Source organism: Pelophylax lessonae (assembly GCF_965119305.1).
Source record: "Pelophylax lessonae genome assembly, chromosome: 3".
NCBI lineage: Eukaryota > Metazoa > Chordata > Amphibia > Anura > Ranidae > Pelophylax > Pelophylax lessonae.
Window position 1 is genome coordinate 466,866,977 of NC_138770.1, and position 20,472 is coordinate 466,887,448.

Genomic DNA, 20,472 nt, shown 5'->3' on the forward strand with positions numbered 1-20,472 from the left:
TAATGTACATAATAAATTGATATTAAATTAAAATGTGTATGATTTTTCTGTTGTAGTTATAGTCTGAGATTTTAAACATAGTTTCTAGAAGTGTTATACAGACAAAGCAATTGTTTTGAGCATCATTATAGAAATGAAAAGATAGTTCAGGGATGAAAAGCTAACCAACATAGGGGTTTATTTACTAAAGGCAAATCACTGTGCACTTGGAAGTGCAGTCGCTGTAGATCTGAAATGAGGGGAAGCTCTGCTGATTTCTATCATCCATACATGTGCAAGCAAAAATGCTGGTTTTTATTTTCCTTACATGTCCTCCTCAGATCTAAAGCGACTTCCAAGTGCACTGTGGATTTACCTTTGGTAAATAAACCCCAAAGTGTGCTTGAAATGTTGGTTGTAAAAAATACTGAGTCCACAGATTACCTATGCTGCTGCCATTCATAAATAAATAGCAAAAATATGAAAAATACTTCTCACTTCCACATTTTTTTGCTAAGGCCCTACCTGGGCAGAGGAACTAAATTTACTATTCATGAATATGCTTACGGGATTGAAGAGCACAGGTAAGACTTTAGTAATGTGCTGATGCTCCTTCATTGTTTGAATGGCAGAATTTGGAAAGTCAGGTGACTAAAAAATTTTGTTTTTTTTTTCCAACGCACGGACATCTTAACTACTTAACTCAAAGACCAGGCCCTATTTTGCGATTCGGCACTGCGTGATTTTAACAGACAATTGCGCGGTCATGCGACACTGTACCCAAATGAAATTGATGTCCTTTTTTTCCCACAAACAGAGCTTTCTTTTGGTGGTATTTGATCACCTGTGCGATTTTTATTTTTTGCGCTATAAACAAAAAAAAAGCGACAATTTTGAAAAATAACAATATTTTTCACATTTTTCTATATGAAATTCTCAAAAAAAATTGTAAAAAATCAAAAATTTTTAACATTTTAGGCCAATTTGTTTTCTGCTACATATTTTTGGCAAAAATTGCAATAGGCGTATTTTGATTGGTTTGTGCAAAAGTTATTGCGTTTACTAACTACGGGAAAGATTTATGTCATTTTTATTGTTTTTTTTTAACTAGTAATGGCGGCGATCTGCGATTTTTCTTTGTGGGACTGCGACATTGCAGCAGACAGATCGGACCCCTGACTGACATTTTTGACACTTTTGGGAGTACCAGTGACATTACTACAGTAATCAGTGCTATACATATGCACGTTACTGTAAAAATTACACTGGGAGGGAAGGGGTTAACTTTATTGGAGAGGGAGGAGTTAAGTGTGTCCCTAGGGGCGTGTTTCTTAATGTGATTGGATGTGGCTTTGTGTGTAACAGCACAGATCAACGGTCCTACATAGCAGGACCGAGTGATCTGTGCTTTTACACAGGGGAGAGTGACAGGCGGCTTTGTTTACATTAGAGATTTCTTCATCTCTACCCGACGATCACGAGTGACCGGTGGACATCGGGTCCGCCGGTCACACGCGCCGACTTCTTCTGGTACGAGCGGGGGAGGGAGCGCGCCTCGGGCGGCGCGCGCTCGCCCCCTATTCGCTCCCAGGCTAGTGACGTACTGGTACGTCACTTTGCCTGGGAGGGACTGACCACCGCCGTATATAGTCGGGCGGCGGTCGGCAAGTGGTTAACTACTTTAGCCCCGGAGGATTTGGCTGCTCAAAGACCAGGCCCTATTTTGTGATTCGGCACTGTGTGATTTTAACAGACAATTGCGCGGTCGTGCGACGCTGTACCCAAATGAAATTGACGTCCTTTTTTTCCTGCAAACAGAGCTTTCTTTTGGTGGTATTTGATCACCTGTGCGATTTTTATTTTTTGCGCTATAAACAAAAAAAGAGCGTCAATTTTGAAAAAATAACAATATTTTTCACATTTTATTATATGAAATTCTCAAAAAAAATGTAAAAAAAAATCTAAATTTTTTAACATTTTAGGCCAATTTGTTTTCCGCTACATATTTTTGGTAAAAAAATTGCAATAGGCGTATTTTGATTGGTTTGCGCAAAAGTTATTGCGTTTACTTACTACGGGAAAGATGTCATTTTTATTGTTTTTTTTTTAACTAGTAATGGCGGCGATCTGCGATTTTTTTTGCGGGTCTGCGACATTGCGGCGGACAGATCGGACCGCTGACTGACATTTTTGACACTTTTGGGAGTACCAGTGACATTACTACAGTAATCAGTGCTATAAATATGCACTATTACTGTAAAAATGACACTGGCAGGGAAGGGGTTAACGTTATTGGTGATCAGTGGGTTAAATGTATCCCTAGGGGCGTGATTCTAACTGTGGGGGGGGGCGTGGCTTGTGATGTAACCACAGAGACATACGATCCTACATAGCAGGATCATATAGTCTCTGCAGTTACTTCAGGGAGAATGACAGACGGCTGTGTTTACATCAGCCATCTGCCTTTCTCCCTCTCCAGCGGGAGATTGCGAGTGGCCGGCGGACATCGGAGCCGCCGGTCACTCGCGCGGGGATGTCAGGGAACGAGTGGGGGCGGGAGTGTGCCTCCCGCATCGCGCTTGCCCAGTCCTACGTCGGTTTGCCCAGGAGCGGCTGACCGCCGCAGTAAATAGTCGTGCGGCAGTCGGCAAGTGGTTAAAACCTGTAATGTTTTCATTAGCATTACAATAAAAAAATATGTTTTAAAGGTAAAGGTTTTAGATGAATCACCTAAATTTATTGACTGCACATGATATGACCAATTTAGTGGTATTTTGAATTTATACATTAATTCCTAAGATTAACAAAGGGTTTTTCACAGGTTAATATACTGCTACCCCATAAATGTAATTTAACGAAGGCTCTACAATGTGTTAACAAGGACAGGTTACACAATTTTAGTACGTTCCCTTTAAAATAACTACAGCAATTTAGTGACTTGGTAGAAAGAAGTAAATAAAGTTATTGTGTATATAAGATTTATTATAAACACACCACAAAACAAGTGAAATGGCATAGTATCACATAATAAAGAACAAACATTATTTAAAGTTTTCTTGCTGCTTCGCTTTTCTTGCTGGCAGTGGTGCTTCCTTTGCGTAGATGAGCTTATGTTTGCAATGTACTCTGTGTAAAGTCAAATTTTGAAAAAACCCCAACCTTGGATAAGCGTGTAGCCAGTTGACTGAAACCTTCCGTCTTAACCAAAGAAGGCAGATGTTTCATTAGCAGATATGAACCGCCACATGTTAATGCAATACCAGATATGAAGATCCCTATATTTACAACCTGTGAAAAAAAAAAAAAAAAAAAAAAAAAATTATAAATATGCACATGGATACCACACTGCCACATCAAAGGCACCTTATGAGTGTGATCTCTCACCCTAATTGTTCTGAGTTTTGTTTTGGGACCTATACAATATAGCAATGCAAAACAGAACAGGCTAATCTGAAGTCATCCCTTTCCTCAAAGGTATAGAAACATATAAAAAAACTTCTGATGTCATGTGTGTCTATACCAAATCTACGAAAATAAAAAAAAACACAATGTCAGCTGCTGATTAATTTTAAAGTTGCAAAAAAGAAAGATAGATACATATGGGCAGGTAAAAATATGATACGATACAAAGGGTCCCTGGAACACTTTTTAGCTGTTTTGTGTGTTATCCTGCTCATAGGCAGCTTTTTTTTTTTGTTGCTATAAACTTCTTCAAACCAAATCAACTTTTTTTAAAATTAAAAACAGACCCTAAACATACTACTAAAGGCTCTATTAATGGCTTCTTATATCATCAAACTATATGCGTTTACATGAACTTGGTCTCTCAGGGAAGTCCTGCCTACCTTATTTTGCCACTTCCAGCGCAGTATCACTTCATGATATCGTATTCTGCTGAAAGTTACCTAAAGCAAAATATACTGATAAATATGTGTAGTTGCTTTTTTTTTTTTTTGGAGAAAACACAGAATTCCTGTTTTTTTAATCCTTTTATGTAATAATGAATAGAGGTTTTTAACCAAGGTACCTCACATATAACAGTCTTAAATGTCATACATTATGTTTACATAATTAAATATCTTTTAAATATATACGATCACTCAGTAAAAGCGATGCAAAAAGGTAATTAAAAAAAAAAAAGAGGTACAAAAAACAGCCCATTCTTCTGGGCATTTCTAACACTATTACAGATGAGCGAGTCAAACAAAATGAACCTTAAACTCTCTGTTCGCCAAATATCTAATGCAGGCCATATACCAGTAATTTTTTTGTTCAGCCAGAACAAAAAAGAAGAAAATGCTTCAATTCTTTCATACACACACTCACCTAATGTGGAGGAGGGAATCCTCCCGAATGGGCCTTGGTATTCTGACAGCAGGGGAGACTTCCCCATCATCAGAATAAACTGATCAGCACCCCCTACCATGCATTACAAGGTGTTTGGTCTTGATGGTATGATATTTTTAAGGAGCGGGGAACAAAGGTGGTATTAAGCCTCATTTCCAAGCTGCTTGTTCTGCACAATGATCACATCATCCTCACATATACTTCTGCAAGATTGGATGATGTAAAATATTCCTCTGCTTCTCCTTTTCTTGCCTAAATAGCAACCTGCCTCCATCAACCCTTCATAGCAAGATCATGTAGGGTCAAATCTTCATATTTTAAGTAAGTGTTTTGTTTAAGATATAAATTAGAATAACCTGTTCATGACCATGGGACGGATTGCACCTAAATGGGGTGGGTGCAGCCGTACTGGGTGCGAGGATGGCCAAAAAGTTAGAGGGGCTTTTAAACTAGGGAATGGGGGGGAGGGTACAGATGTAGAATTAGCCAGTAGAAAGCAAGTTTCAGAGGGCAGAAATGGGGGCATTAGCGGTAGGGTGTTCGGAGCTCCTATACCCAGGGTGGGTACGGGGAAAAATCAAGAGAGCAGCCTAAAAACATCAAAATTACGAGGCTTGTATACCAATGCCAGAAGCCTGGCCAACAAGATGGGAGAGCTGGAGCAGCTGATGTTTGAGGAGGACTTAGATTTTGTGGGGATAACTGAGACTTGGTTTGACAGCTCTCATGACTGGATGGCGACCATTCAGGGGTATTCCCTTTATCGCAGAGATAGAGAGGGTAAAAAAGGGGGAGGGGTATGTTTGTATATTAAGAACAGTATACAGGTAAATATGAGGGATGATATTAATAATGGAGCTAAGGACGAGGCAGAATCCCTATGGGTAGAGCTTCAAAGGGAAGGCACGGTGGGGAAGGTAATATTGGGCGTATGCTATAGGCCCCCCAACCAGAGGGAGGAGGGTGAGGCGGACCTCATGTTACAGATAGGATTGGCAGCAAGGATGGGAAATGTCATTATAATGGGGGACTTTAATTATCCTGATATAGACTGGGCAGAAGGAACCGCGCATTCAGCCAAGGCTCGGCAGTTCCTAAATGTTTTGCAGGACAATTTCATGGGTCAGATGGTGAATGCACTGACAAGAAACAATGCGGTACTTGACCTACTGATTACCAACAATACAGACCTGCTCACGGATATAGAAATACGGGACAACTTAGGGAACAGTGACCATAGGTCAATTGGTTTCAGGATTACAGTAATAGGAAACACAAGGGTAATATAAGGACGCTGAATTTCAAAAGAGCCAATTTCCCTAAACTGCGCTCACTGCTAGAAAATATCAAATGGGATAGAACCCTGGGAACAAAGAACACGGAGGAAAAATGGGAGTGCTTCAAGAGCATACTTAACAGGGGGGTGGGCCAGTGCATTCCACAGGGAAATAAATTTAAAAGAGCAAAACTAAACCCTGGGTGGCTAAACTCCAACATAAAAATGTATATTAGAGCTAAAGAAAAGGCCTTCAAAAAATACAAGACTGAGGGGTCATTGGCAGCATTTAAGCACTACAAAGAGTGTAATAAGAAATGTAAAGACGAAATCAGGGCGGCAAAAATAGAACACGAGAGACATATAGCGGAGGAGAGTAAAAAGAACCCCAAGAAGTTCTTTAAGTATATAAACAGTAGGAAAGCGAGGCCAGAGCACATTGGCCCCATAAAAGATGATAAAGGAAAAATGGCCACAGAGGACAGAGCAAAGGCGGAAGTGTTAAATAATTTCTTTTCTTCAGTCTTCACAAAGGAATCGGGGGGCTACACCAACCTTGCTTGTAAGGCCGAACTAAATAATACACCTCAGGAAGTGCCGCCATGGCTAACAGAGGATAGACTTAGAGCTAAACTAGAGAAACTTAACATAAATAAGTCCCCGGGACCGGATGGCTTGCACCCAAGGGTTCTTAATGAGCTCAGCCAGGTGATTGCCAGACCATTATTCTTGATCTTTAAGGATAGTTTACAGACGGGTATGGTGCCAGCTGATTGGAAAAAAGCCAACGTGGTACCAATATTTAAAAAGGGGCCGAGATATATCCCGGGTAACTATAGGCCGGTCAGCCTAACATCAGTAGTCTGCAAAATTTTGGAGGGGATGATAAGGGACCACATACAAGACTTTAGTAATGAAAACGGTATTATTAGTAGCAATCAGCATGGATTCATGAAAAATTGTTCTTGCCAAACCAATCTATTAACCTTCTACGATGAAGTGAGCTGCCACCTAGATAAAGGTAAGCCTGTGGATGTGGTGTATCTGGACTTTGCAAAGGCCTTTGACACCGTTCCCACAAACGCTTACTGTACAAACTAAGGAAGGTAGGTATGGACCATAAGGTGAGTACCTGGATAGAGAACTGGCTCCAGGGGAGAGTACAGAGGGTGGTGATTAATGGGGAGTACTCGGATTGGGTGGGTGTGGAAAGTGGGGTCCCCCAGGGTTCTGTCCTGGGACCAATCCTGTTTAATTTATTCATAAATGATCTAGAGGAGGGGATATCTAGTACAATCTCAGTATTTGCAGATGATACTAAATTAGGCATGCCAATATCTTCTATGCAGGATGTGGAAATCTTGCAAGCAGACCTGAACAAAATAACGGGGTGGGCAACTACATGGCAGATGAGATTTAATGTAGAAAAATGTAAAGTAATGCACTTGGGGGCCAGAAACCAGAAAGCAAGCTACTCACTAGGGGGGGAACCTCTGGGTGAGTCTAGGATGGAAAGGGACTTGGGGGTACTGGTAGACAACAGGCTTGGCAGTGGCATGCAATGCCAAGCCGCCGCAAGCAAAGCCAACAGAATACTGGGTTGTATAAAAAAGGGGATTCACTCCAGAAATAAAGAGATTATTCTTCCCCTCTACAAGACTCTGGTCCGGCCACATCTGGAGTATGCTGTCCAGTTCTGGGCACCGGTCCTCAGGAAGGATGTGCTGGAACTGGAGAAAGTCCAGAGAAGGGCAACAAAAATAATTAGGGGAATGGAGGACATCAGCTATGAGGAAAGACTACAAGCACTTAACCCTTTTCTCTCTGGAGAAGAGACGATTGAGGGGGGATATGATATCAATGTACAAATACTGTACTGGCGACCCGAGCATAAGGAACAAACTATTCAGAGAAAGGAGATACAATAAGACACGTGGCCACTCACTAAAACTTGAGGAAAGGCGGTTTAACCTTAAAGTGCGTAAGGGGTTCTTCACTGTAAGAGCGGTAAGGATGTGGAATTCTCTTCCACAAGCAGTCGTATCAGCGGGGAGCATTGATAGTTTCAAAAAACTATTGGATGAACACCTTAAAGACCACAACATACAGGGGTATACAATGTACGGTTAAAAGCAAACACACACACACATCATAGGTTGAACTGGATGGACTTATGTCTTTTTTCAACCTCACTAACTATGAACCAGGTTTTTTTTTAAAGCTTAGATGTTCAGCAATGTTGGTATGTGCCAGTTAACTTGACAGTAAGATGATTAATTTTTCTGATTGACAGTGGGTCTAAGAATTAGAAACACACACACAGGTGCATGTTAGTTTCCTGCTGCAAGATTAATTAAAGCCTAAGTTTAAGCAAAAAACGGGACATTACTTACAATGAGTGTGGGTCCCTTGTGCTATTGTCTCCTGGTTTAGGAGAAATCTTGCTCCTCCAATATCCCTTCATCCCTACTGTCATACTTTCCAATATGGCAGGGGTTAATATAATTGAGGGAGCATTGCAAGGCATTCATCAAGAGTGCCCAGCTATGCAGTGCTGTATCTTGGCCTAGGCCGACAAGGCCCAGGCCTAGGGCGGCACTTTGCAGGGGGCAGCAAAAAAGCTGCATACCGCATGAAAAAAAAAAAACAGCCTACTCCTGACTCCTGCACGAAAAGGGTCCCCGCCGACTTGCACTACAATTTTAGTTTAGTGCCTGTCTTATGGGGCGAATTGGGCCAAAGGGCAGTGTCCAGGAGGCAAATCAGTCTGGCACCCCCATAAAGCAGTCACACTGCTACCTGTCGGTGTGATAGGCTGCACTAATGGGCACTGATAGGCTACACTGGTGGCCACTAATGGCTGTACTGATGGCCACTGATGAGGCCACACTGATATGCTGCACTGATGAGGCTGAAATGATGGGCAGTAATGAGACGGCACTGATGAGGCTGAACTTATGGGAACTAATAAGGCTATGCTGATGGGCACGGATAGACTGTGGTTGTGGTCTATGGTGTACAGATGACAGGGCGGGTCATAAACAGGAAGGGGTGTGGCCTTTACAGGAAGGGGTGGGTCATATTTAAATTAGGGGGTGCACAAACTTAGTCAGGCCTAGGGCAGCACAAAACCTTAATACACCACTGCAGCTATGTCTGCCTTTCTGCCCAGCTCCTCCATTCATAGTTTTATACATAGAAGCTGTATTGCAGCTTCTATCTATGAATGGAAGGGGCAGACTATTCAAACATCTGCTCGTCCTCCATTTATAGATTGCATGTCTGACCTGCAATAAAAAGTCTGCCTGCTTGCAATTTCTTTACATTTAAATTTTAGTTCCACTCTAAGGACTGGTAATCTGCAATAGATATTTTATTTTTGCTTTTGGGTTTAGACAGATTTTAGGGGCCCCTTCATACCAGAGTGCAGAGCATTGAGGAGTGATGTGCTGTTTTGGCACATCACAATTACTTTTTTTTGGACCAAGCTGGTCCAGACAAACTATTTGCCTCATTAACAGATGTGTCTGCTGGGAGTGTTGTATACATTGTATGTAGTGTAGAACCCTACCAGGCTGTTAGGTAAATGTAGTTATTAGCTTCTGCTGTAGCCAGAGTATCAGTGTTTTTTTTTCTAGTCTACTCAGGGCTGCACAGGCTGGGAGTTTAATTGCTTCCCCCACCTCTAAAAGAAGTTTCTGGAGATTAGGGAGGGGGAACTCAAATTGGCAGCCTGAATATTAAGCAAGGCCCAGCCAATCCCTGGGGGGGGGGGGGGGGGGTGTAGCCAGTTGATGGCTGGTAGAGCTGTTAAATAGATTGGGGCCCTGAAAAGATGGTCTTTTCTCACTCCTGAGGGGATGGACCAGTGACCTGAGAGGAGAGGGGCTGCTTGTCCCTTGTGCCCCTGAGGCTGGATGCTGAGCTACTGACAAGAGGCTGGCATTTATTGACTGATCCTGTTCTAGGATTCTGTGAGGTAAGCCTCTTATCTGATCTGGAAGCTACATTATGGTCCTCAGCCAAAATTAAAAGACTTTTTCCAGTTTTGCTGCATCTCATTTGCCCAAGTGTTCTGGAGTATTCCACACCACCCCAAATCCCTCCTTTAAGCAATAAAAGAAAGAAAAGGACAAACCCCTAGACTGATCAATGAGCCTGAGTGAATGGACTGTTGCTTGTGCCCGGCTGCCTCTGCACTGTAGTGAGAAAGAACCAGTTATATACAGAGGCCTCTACGGGGCAGCACTTTGGTAGCAATCAGAGGAAGCCCTGTATAAACTGATGGCATTTAAGGTTTCCTGTGAAAATCTGAGCAATGCTCAATCTCAATATTTTACTGCGAGAGTGGGACAGGAAGTCTCCATGCTGTTGCCGGAACACAGCGATGTATATTATATGTAGCTGATACTATGTACAGTTTATACAGAGCTCCCAGTGGGCACTGGGCACATCTGTTAGTGAGCAAAATAGTCCATTTCAACCAGCTTAGTCCAAACTAATTATTTAAAGTCACAAGAAAACAGGAGTTAGGCTTCAACTTTTGAAGTGTCACAAAGTTATACCTCTTATAAACTAAAGCAATTTTTACATTTCCTCTATGGGCCTATTTTTTTAGTGATAACTTTCTCACTACAAAAAGGCATAGCCCTGTTTTTGCAAAAATGAATACGTTCACCCACATTAATAAAATATAAGAATGTACATTTTTTTAAATTTGAATCCTGCAGAGCATTACCACTGTGATCAGTGCATCGTAGGCATAGTTCTCAGGCTCCTACATGTTTATACATCAGACCCAAGTCTGGGGCTGAAAAAAGTAAATAAAAACTCCCACTGCAGAGGTACCGTCGCAGATGAGACATGTACCTTTCCATTCACATATTCCTGTGAATGGGTCTGTGATGGTGGCAGAACTACCAGGGTAACAAGAATCGCATATGCAACTTGGGGCCCCCGGACCTGGCAGTGGGAGCGATCGGCAGCTCTGTGTGGTGCCCGTGGCATCTCCCTCTGCTCCTCTGGCCAGTAGTTTAGCTATACAGTGAAGAAGGAGGGGCCTCTTGACCCAGGCAGGCATCGGCTTCAGTGCACAAGCAAAGTGACTCACTTGTGTACTGAAGCTGGAGCCTGCCCAGGTCAGATGCCCCTCCCCTCTCCACTGATTAGCTGAACTGCTAGTTGGAGGAGCCATGGGCACCTCAGAGCTGCCAACTTCCCCTCCTCCCCCACTGCATATTGAACTGCTGGCTGGAGGGGCAGAGGGAGTTGGGGAGAACTTCAGTGCTGTTGATCAATATGTGCAGCAGAGGTGAGTCACCATGGGGGGTCACCGTGGAGGGGGGTGACCAAGTTACCCAAAGGACACTTCTGTGAGTGTTGAGGGGGGGTGTTAAAGACATATGTTGTAGGTTGAGGATGTGCTGGGGGAAGGGGGGATGGAGGTACAGAGATGTGTTAGGAGTGGGGGGGGGGGGGTGCAAAAAATGTAACTTTAAGAGGTTTCAGAGGCCAGGAGACGGAGGCAGGAATTTCAATCATGTGACCACTGTGATTGGCTGTCACAGCAGTCACATGATCAGAAAACTTCAGATTGCAAGTAACGATTGGGAGCTTTCCATTACTGGTAAATGTGCCAAGAGCACCCACCCTGGGCTCTCCCGACACAGTTACTAGTAGGTAACGAAAAGTACTTTGTTGACATTTTGGTATGCATTTATGTGGCCTCTTGGTGTTAAGACCCACCCGCCGAGAGGCCGCATACATGCGTATGGCCGGCACAAAGGTGTTGACCGCCTAAAATGGCTGACAGAACACAAAGCAAAAAAAAAAAAAGGTGTCCCTGAGAATTTTTGGAAAGGTTGACAACTATGCAGGAAGGAGGCCTGCTGCAGAACACCTAAAAGTGACCTGCTGCAGGGCCATAATAAATGGCACAGTGATGGGAGTACAGGGCCCTGGAATCAGTAGAAAAGGCACTATAACCAGTGGAAAGAACCCCAGTTTATATGGTCAGGGGGGCCCTTCATGGCTCCTTGCATCTGGGCCCTGAAGGTACTAGTTGCGCCTCTGGCCTGTAAATGGATGGTGCAGCCGATCAGGTATTAAATGAAAAAGCAAAAACACAAAAACAAAAAAAAAAAGCAACAAAAACAATGGGATGCTGCAGGGAGAGGCAACCATAATTCAGGTATGTCGAGGGGGAACAAGTTTTATGTTATATTCCAAATATGGTTGTAACAATAACGGTGTATACCCAAATGATGGCAAAAGTTTCATTAGGTTCTAAGAAAGTTTGGTTACAGTGCTTATTCAAAATTCATTAGTATCGTATAATGTACAGTATATGAAAAATAATTGATCTTACCATTGAGTAAAGAGGAATAAAAGCAGAAGGCATTATGCTGTGAAGAACATTGTCCACATATTTTCGAAAAAGGAACCATTTTGAATTTACATGAGCCCGCATCTGTTAATAAAAAAAAAACGAAAGATAGATGAGAGAAAAAAAAAGAGAAAAAGAGCGAGCGAGAGAGAGCAAGAGAGCAAGAGAGAAAGAGAGCGAACGAGAAAGAGAGAGAGAGCGAGAAAGAGCGAGTGAGCAAGAATTCAAAACATATATAAAAAAACTGTTTGGTTATCACAATCCGTAAAAAGATCTGTGAAAATCCCTGGTCAAAATATTGTGTAAAGACCCCCAACCCTTTTGGACAGAATGTAGCTGCTTGTGTAAATTGTTTTTCTATGTTATTGCTATTGATGTTTCATGCAGAGACACATTACCAAGCCTGGGAAGAGTCGGAGATTGTACATGGGAATGAAGGGGGAGCATGTTGCAGCAAACAGTGTGGCAAGAAAGTTGTTTTTTTAGGGGTGTTATTTACAGTCTTTCATGGGGATTAACAAGCAAAACGTAACCCTTAATAAAAAGGAGGAGAAAGGGGCAGTCAAGGATAAGGATATTTTTATCCCTATCCTTCCAGTCTAAGGTAGTGTAAGAGGACATGGGGCCACAATGATATTGGAGGAGAAGAGGTTTAACCTTAAACTGTGCAGGGGGGTTTTCACTGTTAGGGCGATAAGGATGTGGAACTCCACAATTCATGGTGGCAACAAAAGTTAGTACACCCCTAAGTTAAAATGTCCAAATTGGGCCCAAAGTGCCAATATTTTGTGGGACCACCATTATTTTCCAGCACTGCCTTAACCCTCTTTGGCATGGAGTTCACCAGAGCTTCAGTTTGCCACTGGAGTCCTCTTCCACTCTTCCATGATGACATCCCAAAGCTGGTTGATGTTAGAGACCTTACCCTCCTCCAACTTTCATTTGAGGATGCCCAACAGATGCTCAATAAGGTTTAGGTCCCGGAGACATGCTTGGCCCTTAGCTTCTTTAGCAAGGCAGTTGTCATTTTGGGAGGTGGGTTTGGGGTTGTTATGTTGGACCTGTGGCCCAGTCTCCGAAGGGAGGGGATCATGCTCTGCTTCAGTATGTCACAGTAAATGTTGGCCTTCATGGTTCTCTCAATGAGCTGTAGCTCCCCAGTGCCGGCAGCACTCATGCAGCCCCAGACCATGACATTTCCACCACCATGCTTGACTGTAGGCAGGACAATCTTGTCTTTGTACTGCTCTCCTAGTTGCTGCCACATGCGCTTGACACCATCTGAACCAAATAAGTTTATCTTGGTCCCGTCAGACCACAGGACATGGTTCCAGTAATCCATGTCCTTAGTCTGCTTGTGTTCAGCAAACTATTTGCAAGCTTTCTTGTGCATCATCTTTAGAAGAAGCTTCCTTCTGGGACAACAGACCAATTTGATGCAGTGTACGGTGTATGGTCTAAGCACTGATAGGCTGACCCCACCACTCCTTCAACTTCTGCAGCAATGCTGGTAGTACTCATATGTCTATTTTCCAAAGACATCCTCTGGATATGACACTGAGCCCATGTACTCAACCCCTTTTGGTCAACCATGGTGAGGCCTGTTCTTAGTGGAACCTTTCCTGTTAAACCGCTGTATGGTCTTAGCCACCGTGCTGCAGCTCAGTTTCAGGATCTTGGCAGTCTTCTTATAGCCTAGGCCAGTGATGGTGAACCTTGGCACCCCAGATGTTTTGTAACTACATTCCCCATGATGCTCATGCATTCTGCAGTGTAGTTGAGCATCATGGGAAATGTAGTTCCAAAACATCTGGGGTGCCAAGGTTCGCCATCACTGGACTAGGCCATCTTTATGTAGAGCAATAATTCTTTTTTTCAGATTCTCAGAGAGTTCTTTGCAATGAGGTGCCATATTGAACTCCCAGTGACCAGTACCAGAGAGATTGATTAACACCAAATTTAACACACCTGAGATCTTGTAACACTAACGAGTCACATGACCCCAGGGAGGGAAAATGGCTAATTGGGCCCAATTTGGACATTGTCACATAGGGGTGTACTCACTTTTGTTGCCAGCGGTTTAAACATTAATGGCTGTGTGTTGAGTTATTTTGAGGGGACAACAAATGTACACTGTTATACAAGCTGTACACTTACTACTTTACATTGTAGCAAAGTGTCATTTCTTCAGTATTGTCACATGAAAAGATATAATAAAATATTTACAAAAATGTGAGGGGTGTACTCACTTTTGTGAGATAACGTAGCTGAACAAGAGGAGCAATGCAGAAGGGTGCTGGAGACTAATGAGAGGAGTAGTATGGGAGATGGGGTCATTAAAGGCAGAGGAGTGGAGCAGTAAAGAGGAAGATTGCTTTCTGAGAAGGATGTGCAAGAGAACACACCCAACACCCCTCCTGTGCCCAAACGTTTACAAATACATAACCAAAGTATGTAATACAAAAACCAACCATTAGACTTACCGGTAACGGTGTTTCTACAACCCTTCCAGGACAGCAACACATGAGAGATGAGAGGCTCCACCCTACAGGAAACACAATCAGTTCACAGATGTTAAAGGCTCCACCCTTCCCCTTGTCCCTCAGTTGTAAAAAAAGTAATTCTCCAACCGATTCACAAGGGATATACAATCACTTAGGTACTTACCACCTATTGTTTACATTCTTTCCTCACCCTTTTAACTGGGCGGGAAGTAGGCCTGCTGTCCTGGAAGGTTCGTAGAAACACCGTTACCGGTAAGTCAAATGGACGGTTTTCTCCTCTGACCTTCCAGGACGGCAACACATGGGAGGACAATAAAGTAACCACAGGCCTACCTTAGGGTGGGACCACTGCATGTAGCACCTTTCCGGCCGAAGGCTAGGTCTTGCTGAGACAGCACCTCCACTCGGTAGTGCTTCAGGAAGATGTCTTGGCTGGACCAGATGGATGCACTGCAAATCTGTTCCCAGGAAGCTCCAGTTTTCCGGCCAAGGAGGTTTCCACTGCTCTGGTTGAGTGTGCTTTCAGTTATGCTGGTGCAGGAATGGTGCTTACACTGTGGTAAGAGGCGACTCCGGCTGTCACAGGATTGCACTTATATGATTGCATGTTTTTCAGCTATCTTTGGTAAGGGGTACCTTAGGTGTCCCTATCAGAGCATTCTTCTTTTTCTTTTTCCATACACTGGTGGAGTTCACACTATTCATCCAGTTGTTAGTCACTCATTTTGGTGTATTATTTTTTCACCCGTTTTTGTTGGGTTTTATGCTATTGCGTTTTTATCTTTCCTCCAATTTTTTGAGTCTACGCGAGAGATTGGTTCCAGTCTACTATCAAAGAGACGAGATTAGCTTCTGAGAACCTGCCTTTTGATTTACCAGCTCTGGTAAGCGTATACCCATAGGGAGCCTGTTTGGATACTGTGTTCCTGATTTATATGGACTTTATGGACTTTATTTTCCATTATTCAAGTTAGCGCGACTTTTCATAAAAAACGGTGCAGGAATACCTAAAAACTCATATGACATGGTAATGGCTTGTCTGATCCACCAAGAGACTGAAGTTTTAGACGCTTGCAGTCCCTTCCTTGGTCCAGAGTAGAGGATCAAATGGTGATTAGATCTCCTAAACTCCACGGTCCTTCGTAAATAAGTGAGGAGGCATCTCCTCACATCTAAACAATGAAATTTAATTTCCCCTTAATTCTTAGGACTATCACAAAAGGATGGTGTCTCTTGCATCCTGTGAAAGGATGATGCTACTTTGGGCAGATATAGAGGATCTGGCCGGAGGATAATCCTATCTGGGAGGATCAACAAAAATGGTTCTTTAATAGAAAGACCCTGTAAGTCCCCTACCCTTCTAGCTGTTGTAAAAGATAAAAGAAAGGCTAGTTTTAGGGTCAAAAACTTAAAGGGAACCTTTTCTATAGGTTCAAAGGGGTTTCTAGATAACGCCTCTAGGACCCTAGTCCTAGAGTTGCCCTGCCAAAGCCATCTAAGAAGCCGGACGCCCCTGCCAATTTCCGCCTTATCTTGTTGCTAAATAGCGATATTAAAATCCATGCAAAAATTCTCGCTAACAGATTAGCCCCTATCACTCCCAATTTAATCAACCCAGACCAGGTCGGCTTTGTGAAGGGCCGTCAGGCCCCTGACGGTACCCGTAGAATGCTTAACCTACTCAAAATTGCTGAACAGAGGGGGACACCAACAGCCTTTTTGACGCTTGACCCCGAAAAGGCTTTCGACCGCATACACTGGGTTTATTTAAAGACTACTCTCCAGCGGTTTGGCTTTGGTGGCCCTATCTTGTCAGCGATTACAGCTCTTTACACAACCCCCTCAGCTTATGTTTACACCTCAGCAGCAATGTCCACAAAATTCTATATAACAAATGGCACACGTCAGGGGTGCCAACTTTCTCCCATCATCTTTACGTTGATGATGGAGCCCCTGGCGATGGCCATCAGACAACACAAAGATATCAAAGGCATCTCTGTGGGTGACAAATCGCACAAGTTGGGGTTGTTTGCTGACGACGTGGTCCTCACTCTTACCTCCCCAGCCACCTCCCTCAAATTTGCATCGGAGCTTTTGGAAGCCTTCGGGCGCATCTCCTATTATAAACTTAACGTCCCCAAGTCCTCCTGCCTAACTCTGCACATATCCGCCTCCACTTTACGTTCTCTGAAAACCTTGTACCCTTTTAATTGGGTTAAAAAAACATTATCATACCTTGGGATCACTCTCACTTCCCCATCAAAAGACACATTCAAACAGAACTATCTTACTCTTTTAAATACGATCAAACTAGATTTGGACCACATTGCCAACCACGAACTTAGCTGGCTAGGTAGGGTAGCTACTTTCAAGATGCAACTTCTGCCAAAGCTTCTTTATTATTTCCGCACAGTGCCAGTCCATATCCCAATGTCTTACTTTGAATTACTAAACAGCATGCTCCGACACTTCCCGTGGAAGGGCAAGATGGCCAAAATACCATTTTCAGTATTGCTTAGATCAAAGGCAATGGGGGGCCCTGGCCTTCCCAATTTGTGCAATTACTACTATGCAGCCCTTCTAGATCAGTTACAAGCTTGGGTCGAACCCTGCATGGACAAGCTGTAGGTTTCTATTGAAAAGGCGATCCTCCTGGGTAGGCATCTCCCTTCCTTACTGACGGCTACCACCCTAAATAGACCGATGTACTACCCCCGTTTTCCATCCATAGATGCTACTCTGGAGGCCTGGAGGGTTGTCTCCTCCCGCCTCCAGTGTCACATCCCTACAAACAGCGCGGAGCTTTCCCTAGCAGCATATGAATTCCTTATTCCATCCTTAAAAATTCCCACAGGGATCAACCCTAAAAACACCTCCTATCAACTCTACCTTACACAAGCTAGCCGGTACCACTACTTTACCACTGCCCAACTCAAATACTACCATGTTAGATACCCTGAGACTAACTGCACCTTGCCGTCCGAAGTATGGCAATACCTGACCTCTCGACTACGCAAACCGAAAGGCATATTGTGGTTTTATACCTACTTACAATCCCGCTCTAAACCCAATAAAACCACAAGTATGCATAACTGGGAAAAGGATCTTCATGCTCTCTATACCCCTAAAGAGTGGGGATTGGCTTCCCCTTTAATCCTCAAAGCATCCCACTGTACAAACCATTGGGAACTGGCCATGAAACTTCTTCATAGGAGCTACTTAACCCCTGTACGCATGAACCACATATTCGGCCAATCCTCTGACTTGTGCTGGAGAAGCTGCGACTGCACAGGCACCTTGTTGCACATAATGTTTGGCTGCAGATGCCTTCGTACCTTTTCGAGCGCTGTGGCCAGGCTGATAGCCCAAGTCACAGGCCTGATCTTCCCCCTTAAAGCAGATCTTGCGATCCTGAACTTAGGGATTGATCGTTTTCCTAAGCAATACAGATTGATTATAACCCATATCTTAGTGGCGGCACGACTAGCTATCACATCTGGATGGAAATCACTTGACACACCAAACATTACGGATGTTATTAAAAGAGTACAGGCCGGCTCTTTGAGAAGGCTCAGCTAGAGAAGATGGCGCCGCAAAAGGTGAAAAGGACCCCAGCGGTGAAGAAATCCAAAAAGGCTACCTGGAGGTTCACTCTGGATCTTACACATCCTGTAGAACAGGGGTCTCCAAATATTTTAAACAAAGGGCCAGTTTATTATCCCTCAGGCTTTAGGAGGGCCGGATTGTGGCCCGCAGGGGCAGTAAATGTCCCGGGCTCCGCATCAATGAGATTAAATATGGCCTCAGGTTTGGTGGTCAATAGGTGAAAGGAGCAGTGTCCCTATTAGTAGGGGGAATAGTATCCCATCATTGGTATCGGTGGAAGAATTATAAGAATAGTGCCTCATATCAGTGGGAGGAATAGTGCCCCGAGGGCCAGATAAAGACTAGCAAAGGGCCACATCTGGCCCTCGGGCCGCAGTTTGGAGACCCCTGCTGTAGAAGATGGCATCTTTGACTCTACCAACTTTGAACAATTTCTCAAGCAGAGAGTGAAGGTCAATGGGAAAACTGGAAATCTTGGGAACGTTGTTCATTTTGAACGTCAAAAGAACAAAATTAACGTGGTTTCGGAAAAGCAGTTTTCTAAAAGATACCTAAAGTACCTCACAAAGAAATACCTCAAGAAGAACAGTCTGTATGACTGGTTACGTATAGTTGCATCAAACAAGGAGACCTATGAGCTTCGCTACTTCCAGATCAGCCAGGATGAGGAGTCTGAAACTGAAGAATAAATGTCTTTTAATAAAGATCTTTTATGCAAAAAAAAAAAAAAAAAAAGAGTACAGGCCGACTGCTCCTATGAGGAATTTTTTGCTTTTTACAATGGTTCTCTTAAAGGATTTTCGAATGTATGGTCAGCTTGGTATGCACATTTCCCGAAACCACATCCTAAATAGGATGTAGCCCAGGTTATTATTGTTTCTCTTGATGACGATATATCTTCAACATCTTTGGTGGTTTTTGTATTTTTTAGTTTCTTATTGTTTGTCTGAACTTTTTTCATTACACTTCATATTGTTGTTTTCGTTCCCCACCTACCCCATTGGACAGCTACTGACCTAGATGTTCACGCTCTTAACCCACGACCGCCCCTTAGGGCGTCACCTCCCCATTGGTACTACCCCCTGACAACTGGGTGGGGTTTGGACAAGGACACAGTTATTGTTCCCATTGTGGGTGTCCGAGTCCAAGACTCACCCTGAACGAACCTCAGGGAAGGTTCTCTGGCATTTTTATAGCATGATGTCCCTAGTGGCGGCATATATATCATACTACTGCCCTATAGTTATTGTGTTATTTACATTATTTATGTTGTACAGATGCCTCTACAAGTGTATGAACACAGCTATGTTTTTGTGTTTTAATATTGTCCGATTTTTGGACTCTTTGAATGTTTGTAAGCTCTTACTTACCTTGCTTGAAATTAATAAAAACGAATTGAACAGAAAAACTGAGAGAGCTGCTATTTTTACCCGAAGGGGGTTGATCGCCACACCCTTTTGTACCCCATCTTGTAAGAAATCTAAGATTACTGGGACAGAGTCGGAAGAAATCTGCAAGTGTAAAATGTTTTCCAAACTTTAAAGTATATTTTCCTTGTTACTGGTTTCCTGCTCAGGAGGAGTGTGTCTGAGCAGCCTTTTATTCTAAGGATCTGGTGCTCACTAACCAGGCTGTCAACTGGAAGAATTTCGGCCTGGGGTGCCAAACTGGACCCTGCGATAGTAGGTCTGGAAGGTTCGGAAGCTTCCAAGGAGACACCACTGATAGCGCCCTCAGGGTCGCAAACCATGCCCTCCTTGGCCAGCATCGTGCAAATAGGGGGAGGCGGGGGCTCGGGGAAAGACAGCTTCTTTAAAACTCGAGAGATTAAAGTTAGAGGGGGGAAGGCATAGGCTAACTCAAACTGCCATATCTGGGCCAGAGCATTCAGGCCCACCATCCCTCTTCCCTGTCAAAGGGAGAAGAATCTCCTTACCTTTCTGTTTTGTAGGCTGGCAAATAGGTCTATTTCTGGGCAGCTGAATTTCCGAACTAATGTCTGAAATACCTTTGGATTCAGCTCCCATTCCCCCTCTCTTATTGGATGGCGACTGAGGAAATCTGCTTCCTGCTTTCCCCTTTTATGTGAATGGCCGACAGGGAGATCTCCCATCCTTCGGCCCAGCCTAGGATTTCCTTGGCTAGTTTCAAAAGGTGTCTTGACTTGGTACCTCCTTGGTGATTCAGGTAGGCTACTGTTGTAGCATTGTCGGAGTGGACCTGAATCTCCATGCCTGAAATGGAACTCCTAAAGGCTCATAGAGCTTCACCCATTGCTCTGAGTTCTCTGAAATTGGGAGAGGCCTGGGCTACTTCCTTGCCCCAGGTGCCCTGGGCTTTGGCTTCCTCTAGATGAGCCCCCCACCCCCAGGTGC

At 43.6% G+C, this 20,472-nt stretch overlaps 1 protein-coding gene across 1 annotated transcript in view; it reads right to left on the reverse strand.

The window, feature by feature from the left end:
• Positions 1–2,982: 2,982 nt before the first annotated feature.
• KMO (kynurenine 3-monooxygenase) overlaps positions 2,983–20,472 on the reverse strand; it is a 104,811-nt gene continuing 87,321 nt past the window's right edge. The window contains exons 13-15 of the mRNA XM_082251414.1: positions 11,970–12,071; positions 3,825–3,884; positions 2,983–3,267 (exon numbers count right to left, since the gene is read on the reverse strand). Of these exons, the coding sequence (XP_082107540.1) occupies positions 3,088–3,267; positions 3,825–3,884; positions 11,970–12,071 (342 nt within the window). The 3' untranslated portion in view covers positions 2,983–3,087. The remainder of the gene's footprint in view (positions 3,268–3,824; positions 3,885–11,969; positions 12,072–20,472) is intronic.